This window comes from Anser anser (assembly GCF_964211835.1).
Source record: "Anser anser genome assembly, chromosome: 5".
Lineage (NCBI taxonomy): Eukaryota > Metazoa > Chordata > Aves > Anseriformes > Anatidae > Anser > Anser anser.
This window is the reverse complement of record NC_139725.1, coordinates 28,626,496-28,654,240: the sequence shown is the minus strand read 5'-3', so window position 1 is coordinate 28,654,240 and position 27,745 is coordinate 28,626,496. Positions and strand designations below refer to the sequence as shown.

At 36.7% G+C, this 27,745-nt stretch overlaps 1 protein-coding gene across 32 annotated transcripts in view; it reads right to left on the bottom strand.

The window, feature by feature from the left end:
- Positions 1 to 27,745, bottom strand: part of GPHN (gephyrin) — a 284,811-nt gene that overhangs the window by 114,559 nt on the left and 142,507 nt on the right. For 19 of the 32 annotated variants that reach the window (XR_014584952.1, XR_014584953.1, XM_083837922.1 and 16 more), the window contains exons 5-6: positions 19,104 to 19,142; positions 2,642 to 2,736 (exon numbers count right to left, since the gene is read on the bottom strand). Coding sequence is in view for 30 of the 32 variants with exons in the window: in XM_083837922.1 (XP_083694048.1) it covers positions 2,642 to 2,736; positions 19,104 to 19,142 (134 nt within the window). In the remaining 2 variants the exon portion in view is untranslated. The remainder of the gene's footprint in view (positions 1 to 2,641; positions 2,737 to 19,103; positions 19,143 to 27,745) is intronic. The other 13 variants (XM_083837933.1, XM_083837929.1, XM_083837936.1 and 10 more) reach the window with 1 other exon arrangement.

The window sequence follows — 27,745 nt, the reverse complement described above, 5'->3', positions numbered from 1 at the left end:
ACAATCGAGAGAGATGCTGTGGATCCCCTGTTATCCTCAGCCTAGTGGTGCATTGGACAGAAATTATAAGAAAATTCTGAGAAGTCTGAGAAAAAAAAAGTATGAATAGAAGCAAAGGACCTGTAGGAAAAACAAGATGAGGGAGAAAGACAGAAAAAATGAATGTGGGAAGAAAATACAGGTCTAATGCAGAGATAGAATAGAGGAACATGATTTCTTTGGGAAAAAAAAAAAACACAAAAAAAACAACAACAAAAAAAAAACACATCTCCCTGGGAAGAAGTTTTGATGGGCAAGGGGTACTGAGGCTTTTTAAAGACTGCAACAGCACAGGTAGTTGACTTGGGTAAGAAATCCTGTGAGGAGGTTAACTCTAGGACAAGAACAGTTGGAAGGTCACAGAGAAAGAGGAAACACTGAAAGGTCTATGACCCTCCAAGATACTCCCTGATGTATCCAGTTATAAGTCTCAGAGACTCTCCCTTTGTCAGTATCTGTGAATCAAGTCTGCAAAATAACCCAGCACTTTCTACCAGTTTCTAATGTTGGTCTACAGTCAGGAAAAACAGCCTATACCTTATACAAATTTCTGAAAGTTCAAGTGAAAAAATTCAACATGATTGATCTAACATTTCCCAAACTGCAGGTGATTTACAGAAGTGTCAGCTTAATGTTGCATAATAAAGTTCTGCCTTTTTTTTTCTTTTCTTTTTTTTTTTTGGAGTAACTTACGTGCAGGAGCATCCATAAGAACTTAATTTCAAAATTAAGTCAATGAGAGCTAAGCTTGAGACAAGAGACATTTAAAGCTAAACACTCTGAAAAATTAAGATTTACATTTCTCAAAGTGTGTGCCTAAAATTAGTGTATGTTTTTGACCACTCTTAATATGTAGCTTAGTTCATATTGTAAAAGGGGGATATCAAAACTACCTCAATTTGCACAATTTCCTAAGAAAATATAGCAATTTACAGCTAATTTATGTCTTAGAGTACAAAATGATGTAAGAAAAATCCCACAGGAAGTGTCTGCATTCAGAGAAGATCCTGAATAAAGAGTACCCCAAATGATACGGGATTACACAGAGGACAACCTCAAAAACAAAAAAGTGAATTTACCCCCTTCCATCTTGAACAACTGCAGAGGAATTCTATAAAAAACTTAATCACAGGACACGTGCATTCCTGCAGAATGAAGATTGTGCAAGAAACCATAATGATATAATTTTTTAAATTTTTGTGTACTTAACTTTATGCTCTGAATGTTATACAAATACTAGCCCTTTGCATGCTGATTACATATAGGCCTGAAGCAAAGGTTTTCACTGGGAAATTTTTAAGGCCTAGTATGACTGCACGAAGTCTATTTGTAAAACATTTTCAGTATAGATACACAGAGACGTTATGTCCCGTAATGGTTGTCAATGACTACTGAAAGTGGCTGTAGGTTAAGGAATATTCTCTTGCTCCGTCTATAGAAGAGTTAGGTTGCTATCCAGCATTCTGCTTCCACTATCATTAAAACATCCTTTCAGCCATCCTGATCACAACACATCCTAAACCAATGTTGGTTATTCAGTGTCACCTAAATGGATATCTTTCTCTTGATCAGAAACAGAACAGCTAAAATACTTCAAAATATACGACTTACAATGTTAAAAATTTCATCAGATAAAAAAATGAAAGTACTTGCTAGTTTGGACAGAATCTGAAGATGTTACCTTGGTAATGCTGCCCTTTCAGATACACAAAGTGATACAGAAAGTTTTGAAATACTTTGTTGAACTACTAAAACTCAAATCTAAATGTCTTTTAAAAATCCAAGTATCTGAATACAAAATTTCAAACAAATTTGAAGTTTCTGCTTTGTTTATAACTTACATAATTATTGTTATACCCTCATTATGCAATGAGAAAACAAAAACCGTAATAGCCATTGCTTCTTAGTTACCTTGAAATGACACATGATCATAAACTCACTTATGAAATGCATTGATATTACTAAATCTATCATAGATAAATGATACACAATTCTAAAGATCTTGAAGGAATAAAATAAAAATTAACTCCAGAAGGAAATACAGGATAACAAGAGGTGTCAATGATAAGCAAGAAACACCAGCAGGGAAAGTATCAGTTGCTAACTATTTAACAGGAAATATCAAAATCTAGGAGTTAATGTACTAGATCTGAAAGCATGTGATAAAATACCTTTTCACTTATTCAGAGAGCTTTTGCTAGTACTGCAATAAAAGCAATAACACAACAATACATATGTATTTATCAAGTTTTTTCTTTTTTTTTCTTTTTTTTCCCTTTTTTTTTGCTAAACAAGCATTTTAGCAGTTGGTGAACAATGTCACAGCTCTAGAGTGAAAAGACAGCTGTTCAACAGCATGCATCAGTATTACAAATAGCCTGGCAAAGAAAATACAGGAAGATACAGTGCCTAATGGAGACTACAAAGGAAATAAAATGAGAGAATGCAATTACTGTTCTTGGAATTTGGCCACTTCTCTGAAGTTAAGAGTTATAGTCTTGATAACACTAGCAGTCTTCAGTTATTTCTGTACAGTCATTCCCCTACCTTGCATATTTCTAAGGAAATAGCTCACTTCGTATTCTGAAGGAAATATTCTTACCTAGAGAGCATGCCCAAAGGAGTTACATTAAGTGATCCCATCAGCATTGCCAGGGCCATCCCTGGGGCTTCTCGCTCTATTACTTCTTTAGTGGCCTGTAATCAAAGATTAAATAGCAAGTGAGTGAAAAGCAACAAGGACTAGAAAAGCATGAAACAAGCTGAAATTCAAGAAAGAAAATCTTTTTTGTTTGTTTGTTTCAGAACCAAAATATGTCCTTGCTAAACTCTCAGCACTGGAATATGTTGAAGAATTTTCTCTTGGTTTTGTAAAATAAGGAAAGTCAAGGAGGTAGGAAGAAGCACTGTTAGCTGTATTTATTGTAAAGACTCCTACAGAAAATTTTAGAAGTCAGGATCCTATATGTGTAGGAAAAACTAACCACCACCACATAAATAATAACTCCCTCTAACAGAAAGGAAGGAATGTTTGGGAATAAGCAAAAAGAAGACTGCATGTAATGGTCTGCTCTTCCTCCTCAATCTCATTCACATTTTCCAGTTGAGATTTTCGCAGGCACAAGAAGGGTGAATTGGTCTGTGCAGAAGATAGAAAAAAAAATTGCCAAGGGAAGCCCATGTAGCAGGCAGGCAGGAAAACAGTAAAATGGTAATGATAACAGCCAGAGGCTGAGGCTTTCCCTTTTGATCATGTCGGCAAAACAGCGATTCCAAACAGGCTGGTGGCTTCTAGCCAAGCAGTCCCTATGCAGTGGGCATCTAGAAGCCTGGAAGCATAGTCTGAAAATGCTTGTCTTTTCAGTCCTTTACCCAGACAGGGTATCAGTTGGGAAATGATTTTCCAAGGTTATTCACAAACTTCTGTCCTTCCTTCGTAACAGAGATTTTCATAAATGCCCAATCAGTTCTAGTCTCCCAATCTCCAACTTTAGTTAGGACCTAACACCTTAAAGGAAGGTTACAATCCTAACCGCTCTCCAATTCTCTCACAGTGGTTGCATTTCAGTGCATCACCTTGATTCATGTTCTGAATCACGATTCTACATTATTTGGCACAACTGAAATGTTAGCAATGCTCATAAAACTGTGAAATCTGTTGTAAAACATCCAGCCAAACTACTATCCTTTGATAGCACAGCTATCAAAATAGAAATAGAAAATCAAATCTTAAATGTAAAGACACGCTGAATAAGCTAAATTTTCCTGGGAGTTTGATACAGTAAAGGAATATAATAGAAGAAAAACAGACAAATAATTTGGTGGGAAAGATTAAATTACAAATCGGATCTTTGTACTTTTATAAACTCCAAGTTTACAAATAGAAAAACCATGTCATAGAGAAGGAAAATGACAGAGTTAACGCAATGATATCCCTACTTGAAGTATCCAGGAGTCCAAGACTAGCTATACAGAGAGAACACTTCACAGAAAGCAGTAAACAAAACAGAAAACAAAACAAAACAAACCACTACAGGTATTTCACCAGCCATATTCTCAAACATTGCCACTAACACTTAATATGTTTTAGAGGAATATGTCAGCATCAGAAGACATCAGACATAACTACCAAGTAAACCATCACGTCTTTTATCACTAAGCAAACTTTTTATACAAAACCAAACAATTTTAATTCAGCAACTAACACCACAGTCTCTTATTTCCAGCATATCATGTTGGTTTTAGTATCTGCCACCCTCTACTCAGAGCCAGAAAAGGCATATACATGTGTCAGTATTTCTACAAAAGGGAAAAGAGAATAAGCAGACTAGAAATGATATAAACAAAAGTTAAACCTCTGCATTGAGAGAGAATGCCAAAAGGCACCTGCTGAGGTATCAATTGCACATTAAAAATTCTGAAGAAAAATGCACTGCAGTGGTGTATGGACACTTTGCTGACAATGAAAAAGTTGATGAAACATAGAAGTCTCTGTATGTGCACACAGAGTAAGTATATATCAATGCCTTTTATTTTCAGCTAATGCCATGCTTCAAAGCTATTCAAAACTCGTTTTAAATATAAAGTGCATTTTGAGATTTATTTGTTGCCCTTGAGCACAGTGACACTTTGAAGATATCATTAGTTAAAATTCTAAACAGGCTTCAAAGGTAGTAGAAGATGCAAAAGAGTTGCACAAACAATGATCCTGCAGCTCCGGGAGTCCTTCAATGAAATTCTAGTCCATTCTCTAACTTCACAAGAAAAATGACCTTCACAAAATGTCACTGCTAGCAGGCAATGTGATTATTAAAAATGTATAAACTGAGCAACAGCAAAATCTGAAAGGGCAGAAAGTCCAAGCAGCAGCCCTCAACATAAGTTTCTAAAAATACTTCTTTCAAAATATACATGCTTGTATTCATTCCTGCGGGCAGTCTTCTACAGACAGGGGAATGCTTCCTGCAGTCTTCGGGCCGATGCAGCCAAAATGGCTCCTGCTACGTAAACATCTTTTACAGTGACATCTGCCCTTGCAATCAGGCACTGGAGACTCCACTTTTTGGATGTCCTTAAACAACACGACTTAAAATGTGTGATGTACAGGAGCTGGAATCACCATCACACTGGGAAGCCCACTCTGGCTTTATTTACGGGCACGAAGGAAATTAAAGGTGTTGCAGCGACGTGCAGATACTGTGTGCCTCTCCGTAAGAAATAGTGGTTCCACCTAACAGTGCAGCGAAGTGCTGCTGGGCAGGCTTTCTAATGCTTCTTTCAGGACTGAAGGAAGGGTGGAAGAGAGATGCCAAAAGGCTATGTTCATCTGTGTCCTGCCTGGGAGCTAACCACCCAGCACCGGCATCCGCACACAGGATTCTTCACACACATCCTTCACGCTTTACCAATACTTCAGCAAGACTGAGTTAAGATTGTCAAACTTTGCTTTATGAGCAATTTTAGATGCCTTCAATGACAGTTACGAAAAAAATCATCAACTGAGTACCTAGCTTATTGAAGCCAACCCCTAATAGCACAGCTCAGTTTTCTTTACTCACTTAGGATTAGAGGATACTGGGGTTTTGGCAGATAACTGGGGTTAGCAGAAAAACTAGTACGCACATTAGAGTAACAGATAAAACTGAAGCATTCTAATATAAATGTAGTCAGATATTTTCAGAGTGTGACAGACTTACCAATAGATATGATTTCATTTCAAGTCATTATATCTGATATTTTTCAGTTTTAAGACATGCCAAAATTTCATGACCATTGGCATCAACCTTATGGCTTTTCCCTGTTTGAGATGAAACTCAGAAACCTGTAGCAGAGAAATGCTGCATGGAGCCACAAAACTGGCAGTTCACAGAGTACAGCGAGGGCAAGTGAATGAGGTGAGTGGGCTGGAAATAAGACTGCACAAGGTGGCTTGGACAGACAATAAATGAGGGGAAACCTCAGGAAAAGTAAAAAGGAAGACAGGATACGATACAAGTGCCAGGCTATGGGGGGGACCAGGGAGAGAGAAAATGAAAATTGAAGCAATAAAATGGTAGCTTCTAATCCAGAGAGAAACGGAGGCTAACAATTAAATAAAAATTTTGAAATACTACTATTCAGGATTTAATAACGACGTCTGTGAGACCATTTCTTTTATATTTCATTGGTATATGAATAAACACAATATATTGTAAAACATATTTTTGATAGTATTCAAAGTGCCTTTTTACTGGAGTTAGGGCATTATGTTCCCAATCCAACGGATATATTTTTAGATGTCTCTGACGTAGCTGTGGTTGCTTAACAGATGGCTCGCTGCCAATTGGTTTCACAGAGTTCTCTGCTGCTTCACTGCCTTTCTTTTCTTTCATATAAATTACATTATGTGGAAGCCCTCCCAGGCAGCTGCTGGAGGATATACCTACTGCAGACCAATCTAATTAAAAGACTTAGGACTCTTGAAATGCTCAGAAACTCCTTATCTTTCTCTTTTAGATATTAAACATGGCCAAGTTTGACCTCTTAATAATAATGATCTGAGTAAGTAACGATCTGAGACATTTTATATACCCTTCAGCAGTTTGGGGAAAGTAATATAGTTCTATCTTTTGAACTAAAATGCAAATACGAGACTGAGGAAGTCATAATACATTTGATCAAATTAAGATGACCGAGATTGCCTCTGTTTGGAAATATTATTTCTGTTGGGAAAGTTCAAATCTATGACTTTGTATAGCACATTGTAAAGCTATTTATGCAAGTTAATGAACAGATTTGCAGACAATTTATATTTAACAGACTATAGAATCAGCACAGATAACATATTATTGTGTATTTGAGCTTTACACTGAATGTAGAAGTCTTGAAAATGCATAAACAAGGAAATACCTGTATATCCTCTCCAGCAGAACTTGCAAAACACAAAGTCAAACCTCAGAAGACTGGACAAAGAACTACAGAGACAGACCAGTCAAATATGCAACAGAAATTTCAGTCACGTCTGTCAACGAGGTGTAGAAGAGGTGTATACATTAAGAACAAAAATTGCCTCACTCAGCTTGCAGATGAGATACTATCTTCAAGGTTATCACTGTACCTCTGCTGGAGATAACGCGTGTGCCTGTAATTTCAATTCACAAGTCAGCTATTTCAGCTTATTCTCTACTTCCCTACTCTCATTTTGCAGGTGAGAAAATAGAGCTTACATGGAGCTAGACTGATTACAGCTTCTAGCCTGGAAACCAGTTATCTATATCTTCTCTTGGTACAATAACAAATAAAGGTTACAGCAGTTGGTTTCTCTCAATATATCGGAAAGTTACTGAATAAACATCAGTTTTTAGTCACTTGTTCTCACCATCATGCTGTCTTTCCTTGATTTTTTTCTTATTGTATGCACCCAGGATCTTGTATGATAATATTCTATGTCTTTTCTATGGGCAGAAGGCTTGACAGGAACCATTCTCTCTAACCCTCCAAAATCAACTTTCTTTGGCTGATTGCTCAGTTAGTTTGAAAAATGGTTAAAATCTATCAAATACTGCTGAACAGCAACCAAAGCCAAGCAGGTTTGTAAAAGTCTCTCAACTTGCCAGCAAAGTTAGTAACTTTCTAGGAATATAAGCCATCTTTGCTACTTCCTCCATACAGAAGTATGTACTGAAGGTCTTCAAGTATTTTTTTTCAGTGCGAGATACCTGAAAACATTAATTGTTGCATCTCTACTGTGTTACAAGAGTATTCCCAATAAAAATTAACACCAAAATTCAAACCACCTATGATAGCAATTTGACAGAGCACCTTTGGGAACAATCATAGAATCACAGAAACACAAGGTTGGAAAGGACCTACAAGATCATCTAGTCCAATCGTCCTCTTATCACCGATACTACCCACTAAGATACTAAATCATATCTCGTAGCACCTTGTCCAGGCGCTTCTTGCAACACTGTGATGGACAGTGACTCCACTGGGAGTGGAGCAACTCCACCGGACCTCACTGGGCAGGCCGTTCCAGTGCCTGACCACTCTTTGAGAGAGAAAGTTTTCCCTGATATCTAATCTAAATCTCCCCAGGTGCAACTTGTGGCCATTCTCTCGAGTCCTATCATTAGTTATCTGAGAGAAGAGGCCGACCCCCTCCTCATCACAACCTCCCTTCAGGAAGCTGTAGAGAGCAATAAGGTCTCCTCTGAGCCTTCTGTTCTCCAGACTAAACAACCCCAGTTCCCTCAGCCGCTCCTCACAGGACTTGTGTTCCAGACCCCTCACCAGTTTTGTTGCCCTTCTCTGGACAAGCTCCTTGATGTCCTTCTTGTAGTGAGGGGCCCAAAACTGAACACAGTACTCGAGGTGCGGCCTCAGCAGGGCAGAGTACAGGGGGACGATCACCTCCCTGGTCCTGCTGGCTACGCTATTCCTGATACAGGCCAGGATGCCATTGGCCTTCTTGGCCACCTGAGCACACTGCCGGCTCACATTCAGCCGAGCATCGATCGACACTCCCAGGTCCCTTTCCTCATCACAGTCTTCTAGCCACTCTGCCCCAAGCCTATAGCGCTGCATGGAGTTATTGCGGCCAAAGTACAGGACCCAGTACTTGGCCTTGCTAAACCTCATCCCATTCGCCTCAGCCCAGCAGCCAAGCCTATCCAGATCCCTCTGATATCAGAGGCAAAAAGGTGGTAAACCCAGGGCTGATAGTTCAAGAATCCTCAGCCCTGCTACTGCCGTGTCAAGGTCTATAAGGAGTTCTAAGAGGTTCTGCTAGAAGACTATCCCCTTATCCTCATATAGCCATACTATACAGGTGAAAATAGGCCTTTAATGTCCTTATACAAACTGGCAGTTTGTCATTACTCACACTGAAAATACCAGAATTTATGATGCAAGAAGGGAAGAATATGCTAACATGACCAAAGAGAAGTTGGAATTCAGAAACACACACGAGATGCACGAGATCTGGTGCATGTGTTTCACAGTGTAAGTGAAGTATACATAGTGATTGGTTAGGTCCAGGAGTACACTGGGGTGCTATCACTTGTAATTATATTATTCACAGACTGTGGATGAGTTACCCACTGAGATACACCAAGCAACGGCTGTCCTTTCATACATACACAACTATGATTATTGGCTTCTTGATGTCAAATTAGCTGTCACAGTTCCATGTAAGTCAACAATGGCTTGCATCCAGAAGGCAGTGAAGAGTTCCTTCTGCACAAGGCGGATCCCAGACGTAGGTGTTTGCTGTCATTCCAGAGCTTTTGACGAAATGCACACCCACAGCAATGAACCTGGCCACACACGCTTTAAAAGTAGCAGCCTGACAACCATCATTTCCTCAACAATAAAACATCCATGAGTGTTACTTATGTGGGTCTGTAAAAACCCATCGACTGCTATATGGTCCCAGAGTAGTGGAGAGTGTCTGATGAAAGTCTTAAGTAAGCACCTATCACTAAGTTTGGGCTCACTGAATGGTGCTAGGTGGACATCAGCCCAATGCTGCCCCACATGTGTGTGTTGTTCCTCCTCATTAAGTAACCACCTAGGCTTCTGTCATATCAATAAAGACACATCCTGAGAGCTCTCACAGGCTTTTATAAATTTACTGCACATAAAACAGGCCATGTCTAAACTTACTAGGGTGGATTGTTCTATCAACTCCTCCCTTTATCAATGTCCGGCTTGATATATATTTCTCCCATAAGTGACATGATTACATGTTCCTTTTCCTTTTCCTCTCCCATCTCAAATCTATATAAAGCCAAAGGTGGATGAAACCCTGATTAGTGTAGCCAACTAAAAATTAAATCTACCAACTGGTGTATCTGCTGATATATCAGTAACATTTCCACTGACAACAGTTCAGCAGCACAGGAATGCTGATTTGAAGTTTGCTTGCTTTCTCAGCATATTCACAGTGACTCTGCTGCCAGCGAAGTCCCAGACTTCACAGAATGACCCTACTGAAATTATCTTTGTGAGGAACAAAAGTGTCACAGCAATAACTGCTGTTAGATTAGATCAAACACAGACTCTTTGTCTTCTGTTTCTCCCTGTAACCATGATTCCCTGTGCCTACAACTTGCCTTCAAATTCCCTCACTCTCTTCACTGGGACCCATCACACCATTTATTGGTACCTAATGCCTACGGCAAGAGACTCAGAAGCCTGGAGCTAATTCCACATCCGTGTTTATAAACCAATATCAGCAAATGATTTTATCAGTACAACTCCACTGTGCATACAAACATGAAAAGCAACTGGTTGACAGAGGTACCTCTGACAGTACTTCAATGACTTATACATGACTGAGCCATTAATATATTTGTTGGAGTCCAATGATAGCTATTTTTGTAAACAAAGAATTACCTAGGTATGCATTAGATAATAAAGATCTAACCCAGTAGTATTTATTGTAACTTTCCTTAGAGACCTTGTTTTCATCAGTTGAAATATAACTGCTCAACAGATTTACTTCATAACACTCAGCTTCATTTTTACTTACAGATTGCAAAACATCTGGGGGAAGATGCTTCACATTTTTATATACAATAAAGAAAAGGAAAAGTTAAATCAATATAGTAGAAAAACCAACATTGTGGCATTTGCAACTTGTATCTGTACCTCAGTAGGTTTGTATCTGGTTGTACTTGATTTACATGAACTTCATAGATCAGTGACTCACCTGCCCCATTTATGTAATACAAATGTCAAAGAAATTGTTGTAACTGAGCAATCAAAAAACAAGCAATTTCTATACATAACGTCTAATATATATTTAGTGTTATTAACAATAATTTTTTAATCCTGAATGCTAAACAAAATTCTCTGACAGTAAATATATATAAAATATTTATGCCATCCAAATGGATCTTGATTTTATGACTCACCCTCACACACTGTGGTGAAACCAACAGAATATTAATTGTTAGAAACAGTTAACCCTGCAAAGAAAACACTTACGAAATGCTTTTCTGCACTATGAGGAAGGCATTTAGGCTTAATGAAGACTTATGCAGCCCACCAGATGCAGCATGTTACAACTGTATAATGTATGTGTGTGAAGCCAGTGCCAAAAGGTAAAGTATTTGCAAGAAGGAGAGGATATAAATATTAGCTTGTGAAAATGACAGTTGGAAACAAGTCCATGCACTTGGTTCCAAAGCAGGGCTAGGTGGCTATTTCCTTTTTTCAGCCCTATTTTTTGATGAACTTCTGTGCTTCCCACCTTAACTCCCATTTCATGTAAGAATCATTCGCTAGCTGTTTAATACAAGTAGTATAGAAGAGGAAGAAATGCTGGTAAAGGTAGTGACACCACTCTGCTATTCCAAAATCACTGCTAAAATGTTATATATTTATTATTATTCTATTATTTTTCCCCCCAATTACTTCAAACTAAACACAAAATATAAGAATCTATGTTATCTGTCACAACTTTTGCAACATTCTTTAAAAATTAAAGTGGAACAAAACTGGAGAAGTGAAAAAAAATTCTTCTTAGCAGATTACGGAACCATGCAGTAGAAATGAGAGAAATGAGCAGAAATAATTCTAATCAATACCACTAAGAATTCTACAATTACCGCAGCTGACAACATAATGAGCTTTTACTAACGCTACAATAACTAGGGAGCTCTGTCTCATAAAAATTTACCCTGTGTAGTACATGTGTACTAACTTCTAGACTATTTACCTATACCAAAGAGGAGTCAGGGTACAGTTAACTTATTTTCATACAAAACTAGTGTTGACCTTGGATTCTTTATAGTTTAAAAAAAAAAGTATTTTAAGCAATAAAGTTTAGAACCAAAACCAGAAACAAAACCATCACTTTTGCTAAGTTGTGATTTAGTACCACAGGAAGAGAACCTATTATTTACAGATCCTCATCAGCGCACACAGAGAATGAAGCCACCAGCCAGAAATTAATGTTGCTTTTTCCTAAGAACTTGCCTGGTCTCCTTGGCAGTGAAATGACTTGGAGTCTTTACTCGCAATTTTACTTCTCCAAAAAAATCATTTTGCAGTGCTTTAACTCTAAAGCATTTGGTACCGAGATTGAGATGTGAAACTCTTTTCTTTTGAGAACGACAGCAACATTGTCTATTGCTTCCTATCATTTGCTACCTTCCCTGAATAATAAATATTGCCTACTGAACTCTAGTGAGTTTCTGCCACGTATCTCTTCCAAACAATTTTAGATCTAAAATCATCAGTGTTGAAGATTTTAATAAATCCCTCCTAAAATACACCTTCTACAGTACAAAGGATGGACTACTGAGGATTTTCAATATACCCATTACCAGAACTACAAAAAGTACTTCACTTTCTCTTAAGATTCCCTTACATAATATCCTCACTGCCCAAGTAAATGATAAAGCATGGTAGTAACAACTGCTTTCAGATACTTATAACATAACCTAAAAACTTATAGAAACAATTCTTCAGTGAGATACAGTAATGCAATTCATGCATCTAGAGCCTGACCAGTTGCTGATTTAGGTACACCTGGGTGATGTACTCATAGGAACTGAACAACTGAACAGATTTTGAAAGCCAGTGACCAACTGTGCACTCTGTGTAATAATTTCCTGTATAGGATTATTTAACTTCTGGCACAAATTACATTGTTTTTTTTTGTTGTTGTTGTTTCGTTTTGTTTTTACTCTCCAAAATTCTCATGGACAGCATTGGATTAAAAAGCTTCTTAGAGAAGATGGACACTCTTAGTACAAACTTGTTTTGGTTTTAATGCTCTGTAATCCATAGAGTTATTTTAAGAATACATTCAGTAAATAACCTATTATTTGACTTCAGCATTTTGAACAGTAAGATCTAAAGGCATAATTCAATTGTCTCATAAGAACTCTCAAAGACGGACTGTGGCTGTTGTGATCTCCTATCACAACATCAATTTAATGTTTAAAAAAGTACTTTTTTGAGACTACTGCTGCACAGAACCCTGTAATGAAAGACAGCAGAATTCCTAATCTACTGTTAATGAGGAATTTTAAATATAAAATTTATTTTTTCTTTAGAATTTGATTTTAACCAATAGTTTACAATATCTACTACTGATAATAAGAAAACATAGCAATATAACAAGTAAGAAAGTTGAGTATGTTTTCCTCTTATTTCACTATTCTTAGGATCTTTTCTATAAAGATGTTTGTATCCAAAACACTAGTTTCTTCCAGTTTTAAAAGACGGCACATTATCTTTCATACCATAGCTAAACCAGTTCAGTGATTTATTAACACTCCTCAGCTGCAACTGAGAAATGCTTTCACATTAACGCAACTTCGTATTGTATATACAAATTCTGTCCTCCTACTTCCTAACTGCTCTTAAAACAAAGCTCTTGTAATGTAGGCTCCTTTTCATTAATATAGATATAGCAAAATTGTTTCTAAAAGTGCCTCCCTGCCCTTGCACTTAACTTCTGCTATTCTTGAAGTAGCAGACCATCAGGTGTGTAGCAATCTCTTTAATAAAACTCGCTGTGGGCAAACTTCTTCAGTAGATTGATTTTTATACTAGCAGCATATAAGTGGATCACTGAGAGAAGTGGTAGCTTTTAACAACCAGTAAGGCAGAGATTCTTAGGCATGGGCAAAAAATTAGTTCTTCCTCTCTATATTTAAAATTTAGATAAATCTGGACTCTTGCAGAAAAGGCTAAGCAGCTCACTACTACAGCAATGAGCTCACACTCAGAGAACAGCAACTACAAAATCACAGCTCTAAGAAGATTAACGTAAGAAAACAATCAGACAGCAGTATTTCTATATAATGTATGTGGATGATGAAAGGGTAATTCAGAATAACCTAGAAACTGCATGCACCTAAGCTCAGTTGCCCAATACTGTGTCTGAATAGACAGAGTTAAATAAAAAAAAACCCACCCTCATTTGTAAGGAAAACATCAAGGAAGAGAAATAAAGACACTAAATATTTCTGGTGAAAGTATTAAGCTGTCTTAACAAGGTGACAAGCTATTAATTGAGAAAAACCCACAAGTTCCAGCTAGACTAGTAAGTCTACAGGAAACAAAATTCTCCAGAGACAAAGAAATCCAAAAGGGCTCTATATCCTGTTTTTCTCATCCCAGGAACCACCAATGCTGAACAGCAGAAATTAGTAGAACTTGTACGTTACATAGAAGAGTTGAAGAGAGACTATAGTTTTAAGGTTTTCTGTTCATGTATTAATTCTGTATAAATATGCATTAATTTGTTTCAGAGAAATAACTAGTCAGCTCTTAGAACTGGCAAAAAGCCAGTCATTTTTTCACTCTTGAAAAAGAAGCTTTAGCCCCAAAACTCAGCCTAAAAATAGGGCAATGTGTAGGTTTCACTTAGCTTTAGAAACAGCAAAATCTGCCACTTCAGTGATGTACATGATTGCAACACCACCCAAAACAAAGTTTATTTAAAAAATACTACAGTCTATATGCAAAAAGATTGAAAGAAAAACTCCAATTAAGGTCTACAAATATTTAGTGAAAGCAAACATGAAGGGTGGAAAAGATTATTAAGTGTTGCTATAATGTACAATCAGAGTAGAAAAAACGAATCAAGCAGAAGTTCAAGTGTAGTCTATGATAAAATTTCCAAACCATGATATCTGACTTGATCAAACACCCAAGTATTAAGTGAAAGAAGTTCCAGCAAATTCAAAATCTAAAACATGAGTGGACACAGTTCAGCAATAGTCAATGAGGGATAGATGACTGGGTTACTTCCATGTATAACTTCAGTGAATACATCAGTTTAATCACCTAAGAAAATTCATTAAGTTGAAGCCACAGATACTACCTTAACAAGGAATCAATTAGACACTGCATTATAACCATATAAACACCATTTTCTAACCATTTTCTAAAGAGCATTTTAAGAAAAGGGAATCCAGAGGATGGAGCATTCAAATCTTCCTAAATAATTTCAAAAGAATAAAAGAAAAAATTACAGGTTACAAAGTGTGATGCTCAGCAGTAATCCTACTAAAACAGTATTGTATTGTTTCTTAGATCTGTTCTGTGTACCTATTTCCTTATTTTTCCAACGAAAGCTATTTACCCTAAGTAAAGAGGCAAAAGTAGAGAGACACTGGAACTTACTCTGTCTCAATATACCTTCAGCAGAATTGTTACATGAGTTGTGACTGCAAAAGCCTTCATCACTGATGCAAATGCATGAACCAAAGGGCACGTATGTTCTTTAGCATTACATGTTACCTCTGAGGCATTCGTGTCTAAAATTAAACAAATAATTCTTTCAAACTGGACTCAGAAACAACATACAGACTTAACAGAATTTGAATTCTAATTTGATACAAGTCACTGACAGACACATTATTCTTAAAATAATGGAAAACTTCAACTGGAATTGAAAGCAGAGATTAAGTGGATTAGGACAGTGGAACACCTTCTGGAAATCCCAAGAGTAACAAAATAATAATGTTTAAATCTATCTTTCTGAGAGCAAAAGACTTGTATTAATCAGGAATCTGTTGGTTTTTCTTCAGAAAAAACAGAAGAAATTAGTTGCTTAAATGCTACAATGCTGAGTAGCATCAGAGATGATACCTCTACAAAACAAAGAAGAATAAAAAAAGCAAACTATAAACATTTTAATGGAATTTAAATACTTCATTGAGGCGAGGAGAAGGTATATGAAAAACACTTTCCTGACAAATAATTTGCAGGATTTAGACAGTAGTTCAGGAAATGACTACTAGAAAAGTTTTTTATCAGAGAGAAAAAGGAAGGAAAAGAGTCCAGTAAGAGAAAACAAAACTGAGATACGCTTAGCCTGAAAACAGGAAATTTAGTTTTCCTGGAAAGAGAAATGCTATAAGCTGGAAAGACTTATAACTCTTCGTAAGTGTTCTAGAAGTTAACTTCTTGTTGAAAAGTGCACAGGATAAACCAATAAATGTTTTAACAACAACAACAACAAAAATCGTTTCAGGGATTTGATAGATATGATGCTATTCCCAGAGCTTTGTGTGCAGATTTTTGTTTCTTGAACCAAATCTTGACTCTTTTATAACATAAAAACTATAATGTATTCTTTCAACTAAACATACATTTTTTTGAAATGATTAAAATATTTGTATCATAGCTTGATCACTACAGCTGGAAAACTGATTCACCAGGATATTTTACAGTGAAGCTGTACTGCATCAATTTTCCAGTAGGTATAATTTTCAACTAAGAAAATTGCATAGTCTCAAGGAAAAGCATAGTGTTTATTTTCCTTCAGTTTCTGGTGTTTGTCTGCATTTTGTTTAGTTTAAAATTTATACAACCTGAATATTATTCGAAAACTAGCCATTTTTCTGTGGTAATATTAATTTGGAGAAACTGAATTAATTGAAATGATACACCAGAGAATGACTTATGGTTCTTGGGATAAGAAATGAGTTCACGAACTGTCCAGCAGCCCTACAGTGCTAGGGTGAATATTCCTCCTCTCTTCTAATGACCCCACTTGCTGCCAGTTCTCAAACAACAGCCTAGGAAAGAAGCAAAACAAAGTCACACATAGTTAAAGCTTCCAGAAAGTGAACTGCCACTGAGATCTGTTCTTCTAACCAGAACCCTCAGCAGTGTGAAGTTGGTGGGAAGTGAGAGACTGTGAGCCTGCTGTCTATAAGAGTTTGCTAAGCTGAGAAGAAAATCTCTTTGGAGAAACAAAGGAGGGTTGGTAAGAGTGAGATGAGGGACAGCAGAAGAGCCCAGGACACTGTAAGGGAGTAAAGACAGATGTGTCCTGAAGTCCCTTGCAGCAGAAAGAAGCCTACCAGATTTCGAGAGGTCAATGTGACAGCTGGGAGAAGGTTCCTGTTGGCTCTTACTTGAACAACGCCTGCCACACTGGGAGCTACTCTCCATGGTGGCAAGACGGTGTTGGGAGCAAGCTGTGCTCTCATAGGGTATCTCTCAGATCCCATGGCTAGTCTGGTACAAGCGAAAGAGGCTACTGAGTCAGGGAATGCTGACCTGAGGGTAAGGTCAGACATCAGTTAGTCTACTTAGGGTATCTCAGAAGACAGCAACATAATAATCACATATATAATATATAATAATCTATTGAGAGTTTAAAAGGTGAAGTTAACAGGATATTATAATTATTTTAAGTATAGGAAGACTTTATGATGAAATGATGACAGGGTTCATTATGACAGAATATTTACCCCAGTTCCTAGTTAGTACTGGATTCAAAAGCGTAATTTAAACCACACTCATAATAAGCTAGAAACTGTGGCAGAACTAGGAAAGCAGAGGGCAAGTGACTGGCATTAAAAGAAAAGAAGCAGGAAATTCTGCTTCCTGCAATAAGCTCTGGCACTGATTTATGGACCCTCACCGTGGACCTTACACATGTAGTCAAGCCTTTGTTCTTAATCTGTGAAAAAGTGACAAAAAGGTTCCTGTAAACTGGCAACTGAACATTCTCCCAGTACAGAAAGGTCAGCAGAGTAGGAAACAACAACTAGGACACGCTGCAGTTTGGTAATCCCATACAGATCCAGTGTTTTTTTTAGACTAGCTACAACCTTGTGCTTTAAATAAGACATATCCAAAATTTATTATTTAGCTCCTTGGATCCACTGTTTATTGGGTATAGCTCGACATTCAGCCCTTAATCTTTCTGAGCCTCAGTAACATACTGTTTGTTTTTTTGCTTTTTGTTCTTTTTCTTTTTTTTTTTCCCCGTTATTACCTACCTTCCATGGATTCTGCTAAAATTACTATAGGTAATATTAGTGATTTGATTTAGTATTGAATTATTACTGAAATAGATACTTAACACAGTATTACTAAACAGTAATACACCTATCAAATGAGGTGATGAAGTAAAGATTAAGTAAGATTCAGGAGCTTTCTTTTTTTGCTTTTTTTTCTCTCTTTTTTTTTTTTTTCCTAAGAAGGGAGAGGGATTTGAGTGAGCAGATCTATGAAAAAACTGGATGCAGGTCCTGAGATCAGTTTTTTGGCTGGTATGTTGAACTGAATCAGACCATGAAGGAGCCAGACAATATTGTTTCCCCATTCCTTACATTTCTTCTTAAGTTTTCAGACTGATGCATATTTAGAAACAAAATCTAGGCAGGTGGGCAGGACAACGTGATAGAAATGCCAGGCATAAAAGCAAGTAGACAGGACAGCAAAAGAGCAAGTATCAGTGAGTAAGCAGACCCAAAGAGCAGCGAGGGGACACTATAATCAAGAAGCAGGTGAAAAGGCAGGAGGAAAATGCCAGACATTCAGCAAGTCGATAAAGCAGTACCAAACAGCAGGTGTGCCAAGCAGCAGAAGAACAACTCTGCAAAGTCAGCAGATGCACTCAGCAGGAAGGTGATGTCAGGCATTTGAAGTGGGAGACGGGGCAGTGGAAAGCCGATGCCGACGTGTGATCGGATACAAGGGACAGTAAGGCGGCGACATGTGCCATTCAACAGATGGACAGGGCAGGAGGTAGTCACTGTCGAGCAATTAGCTGGTCAAGAGGTAATGCCAGACAGTCAGGCAAAGGGCCAAGATTTTGGGAGGACAACGCCACACAGCCAGCAATAGAGAAAATAAGAGAGAGTAGTGAATGCCAGGCAGTCCCCAGACAGGCAAGGTAGCAGAAGACCAACGCCCATGGATAATCAGACGCAACTGTCAGCAAGGATAAAACATAAGCCTGTTAACCGACTGACAAGGAAGCAGGGTGACAGTGCTTTTTCAATAGCTTAAGATACCATGAGTGAAACAGTCCCAAGAATCTAGATGCTCACCCTCTGGTAATATCATTAGATCAGAGCGAACCATGAAAATCCACAGAATAGCACACAAATGGAAACAGCAGATGAGTCTGACCCTAGCACTTGGGGAGGTCATGGGACCTTCCTATAAAACAAAAATATGAGAATCCACAAGAAAATCAAATGAATGGGAAAAATGTATCTAAAAACTGTTTCTGATGATGATTTAAAAAGCAAAAAAATACTAGCAAAGAATTAGTTTGGAAATGATTGGGTGGGATTGAAGATGTTGCTTACCCCTCTCTGGAGCCCACATAATGGGAATGTTGGGAATTTCTGCAGCAGAAAAACAGAAGAGAAAAGGGATTTCTGACTCCCAGTTCAAGGAAAGCATGTCAATTTAGGACTGGGTAACCTCTTTGGGTAAAAAATAAGAATTCAGCTGAATCTTTGTCCATCCCCAGACACATGCCTTTACTGAGGTTTGCGAAAAATTTACGAAGCCCACATTCACTTTCATCTCATGACATCCCACCCTTATTCCCCAAAACCACACTTACCTCTAGCACAAGGTGTATAAGAGGGGAAAGGGGATGGTCCTGTGAGCTCATTCCCATATCCACTGCAAAATATCTTGTGAAGATGAACAGGAGTACCCATTAGCCGATGACGGCCATTTGTGAGATAAACTGAACAAGTCATTAACTGTTACTCATCACTAGTGTAGTGTAGGCTCGTGTTTGAATTTGATTTAGATAAACCCACACTAAAGAACAGTATTAGTCTTGTGAGTCTTGTGGGATAACCTTCTATGGCAAGAGTTGCAAAAGTCCAACACTTACCAACACTTTTGATGCACAAAGCACTCTGTTATTTAACATGGTTGTTCTTTTAAACAAACTAAACCATGTTACAGAAATTTTAGCTGTTATTCCATTTCAGAAACACATAATGAAGTCTGGAATGCAAGAACTGATAAAACAGCAATAACTAAATTCAGTAATTTAACTCATCTATCATTTCAGTCATGGGTCTTTTCATTCATCTTCCTAGTCACTAAAAGCCAAACAGGAACCAAACTTTACTATTTCTGTTCTCTTAAAGGTCTACACTATGTGTGTATGTATCTGCCTGTACATTAACTTCTTATGCTAATGCTGAAAAATGACACCCATTTTGATCAAGCAATAACATGCAACAAGAAGCCAACTCTTCCTTTTTGTGCAAACTGAAGAGCCTTAGACACAACAAAAGAATGATTAGTTCTACTGTGCATTGCTGAATTAAGATTTGGAAAGGTCACAGAAACAGTATCCACACAAAATTGCCGTGTATTCATAAGCAACAAAGCTTTTAAGGAATACAGTACAGTAGTAAGAGGCTAAGTTGATGGAACATTATTTATACTGATCCTCTGGGTATCAGCCATTCATTTTCCTTTCAGCTGAGTAAGGCACAGGAATAGTAGAGGATAATATAATTTCAATTTTAGAAACTATGGTCACAGAACAGGAATTTCTTCCATATCCAAACTTCCCTGTATCAAAAACTATTTGTGCTTAGAGGGACACGAAATTCAGGCAGGGGAGGCTGAGATTTATGTTATATGATTAGTAAAGGTATAAACTAGCCAGGAGTAGCACACTGTAAATGACTGAACAAGGGTACATATGAATACTCCAAAGCACGAGATACTTAGAGCACATACTAGCAGTTTTATCAGATCATATGATTTTGTGGCCAGCAGCAGCTAGAGTTAGCTGAACCGCATCAAGAACAAAATTGCTAGCATCTTCTCTCCAAAGGGAGATCTTTCAAGGCTCAATGAAAATGAACTATGACAAACTGATCTCAGTGAACCATCGCGGAAGAAAAAATGTACTTTTTACATCTAGTGAAAGTTTAAATACCACTATTAAGTAGTATATTGTACGTTATGCTCCTCACTATTCATTTTGTATTCACACTACAAAACAATTGGGAAAAAGAATATATGCAAGAAGTACAAAAAGATGAAATAACTGTGAATGGTCCAAACTAAGGTCAAAAAGTAATTATTTTCTTGTCCATAAGACTTCCGTACATGAGTGTGGCAATATATATGGACATGGTGTTTTTCTCTCCAAATACTTTCAATTAACACTTTGCTAAAGAAGTTGCATTGATCCATGTGGTAGGAATCTGCAGAAGCAGGCAAAGGAACAGTTACAATCCCAAGAATAATAGATGAAACCAGCCACTTTTCAAGACTCTTCCAGTTTCTTCCTATTTAGTGGCTGAAAGTGCTCTTGCATAGCAGACAAAGAGCAAATGAGAAATTCTCTACTGTTCAATAAGCATTAGTTTTAATGGCAAACTATTTTAATAAAGAATCATTTTCGTATTCTGGTGCACTTTTGCCAAATGGACCAACTAACTCAATTTTTGATACATCTTAAATCCAAACTAGTATTTGTCTTCTAGTTATCATTTCTTGAAGATGCCTTCACACAGAAGTCTTCCTCATGTTTTCATATATTATTGTCAATTTTCTTCACATTAAAACTTCTACCAAACTACTTGTAATAAAGCATGACCAGAAAAAAATTACACATTAATGATTAGAATTGCATAATTACAAGCCTGACAATGTTTTCCAGATTATTTTGCCTTAACCTGACATTTAATTTTGTTCAGTTCCCTGTTACCTGTTGCAAAGAGATGTTCTAATGGAAATACCTAAAGGCAGAAATTCCCAAGTTGGAAAAAAAATCCCAAATAGGAAATCTCATTATGCAGAAGGCTTATGGCAGGCATTCTTTTCTCTCCCAGTTACAGGAAGGAGTGCAAGTCCTATACACTGTGGCAGCTACACTGCTAATAGAAGCCAAGCCAGCTAATTTAAAGTAACAGAACACATCTCTATGAGCTGTGGTCATTACAGTGAAGACATCGTTAAATGTATCTGTAATGCCCATAGGAGAAGAACCCTTCCTTTTGAAAAACAAGTCAATTACAACTGTATTGTTCTTTTGGATGTATTTTTGAAAGTATCTGGGATCACTGGCATATGAAACATTTGTCCATCCACTTTCTTCCTACTGTCATTTTGAAATTACCTTGGAATAAAAAACGCAATTGTAAAAATTAAGAGAGAAAAATTAGATTTCCTGGCTTGCTATTGTGCCTTTGTTTCTCTATGAAGCACTGAAATCCCTTACTGCTGTTTTACTACTGTTTTCTTTTTTTCAACAGTGCTTGCAAATATTTCATACATACCTGAAAGCCAGAAAAATGGAACTTCTATTTGCTATTTTCAGAGCATTAAGGAAAACTAAAATAAAGCAAATAAAGGTTGATCCTCAAATGGGCAAAAACATCCTGGAACATTTGATAGGAAATCTATTGGTATTATCTTTAGGATATGATGGTCAGACAGCTTTAGACAGAAGATTAATAAATCAGTTAAAGACAATTGTGTACCCATTAATTTTGGGATCCACTTGATTTGGATTATCTTCTCATTTAATACATACAGAACATAATGTTAGAATCTAGTATGACTTTCCACATGGGATAACTCTTTTAAGTGTCATCCATGACTTCTGTAAGGAATCCCATATAACTTGTGTTTTATAAGACATCTCTTCCACAATTGGTTTTGATTTGACAGGATTGAAACTCAGAGAATACAGCTCTTTTGGGGAAGGAACTTGTTTGTGTGATTAATTGCTCACTGTTAAAAAAAAAACAAAAAACACAAAACCAATCCAAACACACAAAAAAATCTTCCAACATGATGATTTCCTTATTCGACTTTTGTGGTTGGAGCTTCTTATCACCAGCTATTGTTACACATCTCTTCAGCAGACTAACAAAACCCTTGGTACATTATATCATTATTTCTCAAAGAAAATATAGTGAATGCAGTACAAACTAAGTTACTTCCCGATATTCTTTATGATAAACTAAACAGACTGAGTTGTATAACCCTCACAGAAAGCATCTCTTCTAGCCATCATATTTTTTGAGCTTTTTCTATATCCAGTGTGATATTTGAAATGTTTAAAAAAGTGAATGTCAGAAAAAAAATGCAGCTTTCCAATTTAGACGCATCAATTCTGTATACAGACAAAAAAGTATCCCCTGTATTCCTATTCCTTTTTTTATTCACCATCTTCATACTTGTCTATGTCTGGAAATGTAGACAGAAACAAGTTGAGAGACATACTCTTTTCATCCTGCATCTCAGTTGGATACACATACAAGGAGACGTTCAAAACTGTCATTTATAGAATCAGAATACCGATTTATAAAGCTCTCTTTATTTATCAAAATTAGCATTCTTTAGGAATGCTTTCTCTGTATCTGTATAAGTTTCCTCCTTCCTTTTTTTGTGTGTGTGTGTGTGTGTGTGCGCGCGCGCGCGCGTACCTTCTGTTATTTGAGTAAATAGAGCTGAAATGGGATCTGGCTTCCTTCCCTCACGCATTTCTCACTACAGCTGTCCTCACAGCTCCCAGGTGTTTCCATGCAGTGACTGCAGTTCATGGTAGCACAACCAGACTCTTCAGTGATGCTGGTGTATTACCAAGATTTCCTGAGGAACTCCCAGAAGAAAAGAGGAAGTGTACTTTTCAGCACTTCACAAGTCAGCTAAATCAGCTTGGAATTTCCCAGGATACAGGTACGTCTGTAAGCTGACAGTGTGCTGCATACCGCAAATAATCAGGATACTGCTGCTTCTCAAAGACACTGGTAATGGTTATTTAGTGAAAAGTGTTCTGCAATTCAGTATAGCAGTTCTGTTGTTATAATGTCTTCCAAATCTGAGATTTAAAACCTAACTATAGAATTACTGGTTAAATGAATAGAGCATACAGACGCATTTGGATTTTTGGAACACCCAATAGAGTGTTTCAAATTCTTAACTGATTATACTGAAAAATTAAATCAGACTGAATAAAGACCTAATCATGTAAGTTAGGAACTGTCTGGAGGTCTAATAAAAAAAGGGAATGATACCTTACAGAGTTGCTGATAAAAGTCCAACAGCATAACACAGAATTCAGAAGTCTGTCACACTGTGGTCTATTGCATTGAAGTCTATTTGTTGCCTAGTTGCATCTGGCAAGGTTTCATAATTCAGACCCTTTAGGAGCAAGCTAGGCTGGAAACAATCTCCTAAGAAATATGGAGAATGATAGTTCTCAAAAGGTCTGATGGCAAGTTACAGGATCACTCATCACACATGCACAGCACGCTTCGTTATACAATAGTTCTAACAAAGAAATCAGACTTAACAGGGAGTGAAATCTCCATTCAGAGACACGGAAAACTGCAGTGTTAACACAGACTACAAAAACACATGCTGAAAAAGGTTTTTAAATTGGAGATCATACTGAATATTGAGAATGAGAAACTGAAAGAACAGCCTGGGTAATTAGAGCTTGTATGATTTCATAGTATTCCTACCATAAAATGACTGATGTCACATATGAGATGAAGACTTCATTCCTCCTCATTATGGAGCCAGCCTGAAGTGACAGACAGGTTGTAAAAAGAGTTTCGTGTGACCAGTGACAACACTAAGATATAATGGGCACGGCACTAAGAAGAGTTGAATACTATTTGAAAAAGAATGGAAGTGCTCCCATATCCAAAAGGAACTCTACCAGAAATCTTGCTGTTCTGGAAAAGGACTATTTGAAGCAGGGAGGATAAAAATATCTACATGTTCTTCCTAGTTTAAGTTATCAAATATTAATTGGAAGTTGTTATTTGAAATGTCTCAATGGATTTAAGTTAATCTGAGGAGAACACATGAGTTGCTGTGAGAACATGGCTATGACTTCACACATCCTGCTCTGTCACAAGCACCTTGTTTCATTAACAAAGTTGAAGGGTAAACAAACAGAAAGAAAACATATGAAAATTGCAAACAGTATAGATTAGGAAGTTTGTAAACAGTACTTGGGACAAAGAAATGCAAGGAAACAGACATTGAAACAGTCTGTAGAAATAAAATGGAATTTGAAAATTTGTAATTTGGCAAATCAATTAAAATATTTAAAGAAAAATTCACACCACATTCAAAGGAGAAACTCAGGAACCAGTAACAGTGAAAGATACCTTAGGGAATTAGAAAAAGCCAGGCAAAAGAAAATTTGCAATTGGTATTGATTATAAAAATGCTGTTGTGATTTTGATTCAAATATATAAAAACTTTGCATCACTGCAGAATAGAGACTTTCTTCTAGATACGACTTCTGTGTGGCTAGGCTTGGAATGTTTTCTTCATTCTGAGCAGGCTTTTTATCAGAGAAAATGCTGACAAGTTGGAGGGAGTTCCAGAGAACTTTTTTTTTTAATGGACTTGCGAACTTTGATGAAAGAATAAACAGGTATGCATATATTGTGAGATCAAATGAAAACAAGTATGTGTCCAAATATATTTAAAAACAGCCTATAAATATTGAGGAATATAATCAGCAAAAGCTAAAAGGCACATTCATCATTTTTCCAGAGCAGAGGAATAGAAGGAAGACTACGAGAAAACATCTGCCTGGTTTCGCATAATGGCAAAAAGCTCTTCTACGCCTCTTCTCCTGAAGTCTTAAAATTTCAGGGCTGACAATTATCCGCAGTGTGGTTGAAGTATTTGTGAATTCACATAGCAACAGCTCAAGGAGTTCTAGCATCAGTCTAGGCACAATAGGCTGATCCTTTTTTCAATTATCTAAGTACATAAAATTAGTTTTGTACGGAGCCACACAAGAGATATGGGATAAGAAAACAGCCAGAAGACTCTGTTAAGAGGTAGGAAAATTAATTTTTTGGATGTACAATTTTGCACAAGAATAAATATAAAAATCGATGTGGAAGATAAAAGACTTCACAGAGTGCCTGTATACATGAGATTTTTCCTTTCCTCCTTGTATTGACTGACAGCAATAGAGAAAATCTGATTGATAAAAACTTATTGCATCATTTAAATATGTTTTTAAAAATTAATGTATATTTTCATTAACATCCTGTAAAAACTGTAACTGTCTAGCAATCCAGTGTGGTAGTTCCAAGGGGAAAATATCTGCATCTGGAAATACAAAATAAAACTTTCCCAAATAAGTTAACTTGGGCAATAGGTAATGCCTCAATCTCTATCCAGTGACAAGCAGACTGTATGAACATTTCCAGTGTGGACTTAAAACATTATCCCCTCAAATTACGGGCAACATAAAGATGGTCAAAACCGTGGCTATATCTACAAAATCTAGCCTCTACTTTGGCTTTAGTCCAAATGAGAACTATCATGAACTGCCACAGTAGATGAAGAATTACAGCATTCATTTGTAACTTCTACAAGTTTCCTTCAAATTCAGCCATCCACTGGCTGATTTTTTTAATCTATCCACATTCATTTCATCACTCAAAGTTACGTAGGCAAAAATGTGAAGGATATTCACTCTGCTTAATTCAACTGACCCCCACTTCTCAAAACATGAATCATATAACACCTAACTTAAATGCTTCTCCCCATTCACTCGCTAATCCTATGCAATAAATTCAGGGATCAGAGATAGCTAATCAAAGTCAGATACCCTTCAAGCAATCTATTTTGTTACTTAAAAAAAAATAAATCACATCACTGAAACTACTGCAATAATCTGGTATGATTCTGTTATAGTGTTCAAAATGCAAAGTGCGTGGGGAAACTGAGTAATTTTTTTTGAAACTTAATTACAAATTTCTGAAAAAATGTTTATAAATAAATACATTATACTACCACTTAATTTCAATCTAATCAATAATTAATAAAAAAATAAATTAACCGTAACTATTTGGGCTGTAAATACTTTCAGGAATCAACTTTATCTTGTACAGTACAATAGTGACTACATATCTCTTCTCAGAAGAAAAAGCAGAAAACTGTCTTCTAATTGAAACTGCAGGAACATTAAGGACTGAATCATTCCAGCTGAAATACGACCTGATGCACTACTATCCCTACTCTCAGGAAGAACACTCAAATGTCTTCCAAAATTAGATTCAATTAATACCAGCTTTAAAATCGTGTTTTAAAGATGACATCTCACTAGCACAATGTCACGACCAAATCATTTAATTACCAGTTCAGTAATGACAGGAGACCATGCTGTATGAATGCCATACAAGTAAGATATTAAAAACAAATTCCTACAACAATCCATTCCTACATGAAGTTTTCCTGAAGGTTTGTTGTTGAACATTTTATGTTGACATAATGATTTTTTCCATTTTGAGTTTTCTCTCTCCTTGACCCAAAACACATACAATATTTTACTTATGACACATACTAGCAAACTATTTTTCTTCCCCTCTGACATTTGCTTGAATGATCTGCTAAACCCTATATGGAATTGAAGAACAAACCTTACCATTGCCACTTTGTAACAAAAATTGGGATTCAGTCTCTTCACCATGATTTTAGTCTTGTAAATTAAATGCAAATTAAATGAGTGAAAATTTAGTTAAATAACATCCTATATAAATTTATAAATTCTTTTTAAGTAAAGTAATAATTGGACAGGTAAAACGTTCTAACCAACTGAAGACTTACATACTGATTATGTTTATAAATGATGCATTTGTCCTTCCATGCAATTTATTAATGATTTTTGTACCAATGTGTTTTTATTATATAGGCTAAAGAGACTTCAACAACAGTTAATTTTTAAAATGGGTCACTGTAACATCAAAACTAATCAAACAAATCATTACCACCTATATTAAATAGTTAGTCCAAGTAACAGCAATGAATCAACGTAAGGAAAACACAAGGTATTTATGTGCCGAGTTTTCATTTCTTAATTCCTGGGCCCAAATGCTGCTTGAGAATCTATAGCTAATTTTTGACACAGGCTGAAATATTTCCTCTGGGACTATTGCCTAGGTTTGACTTTGCATTAAGATAATAAATC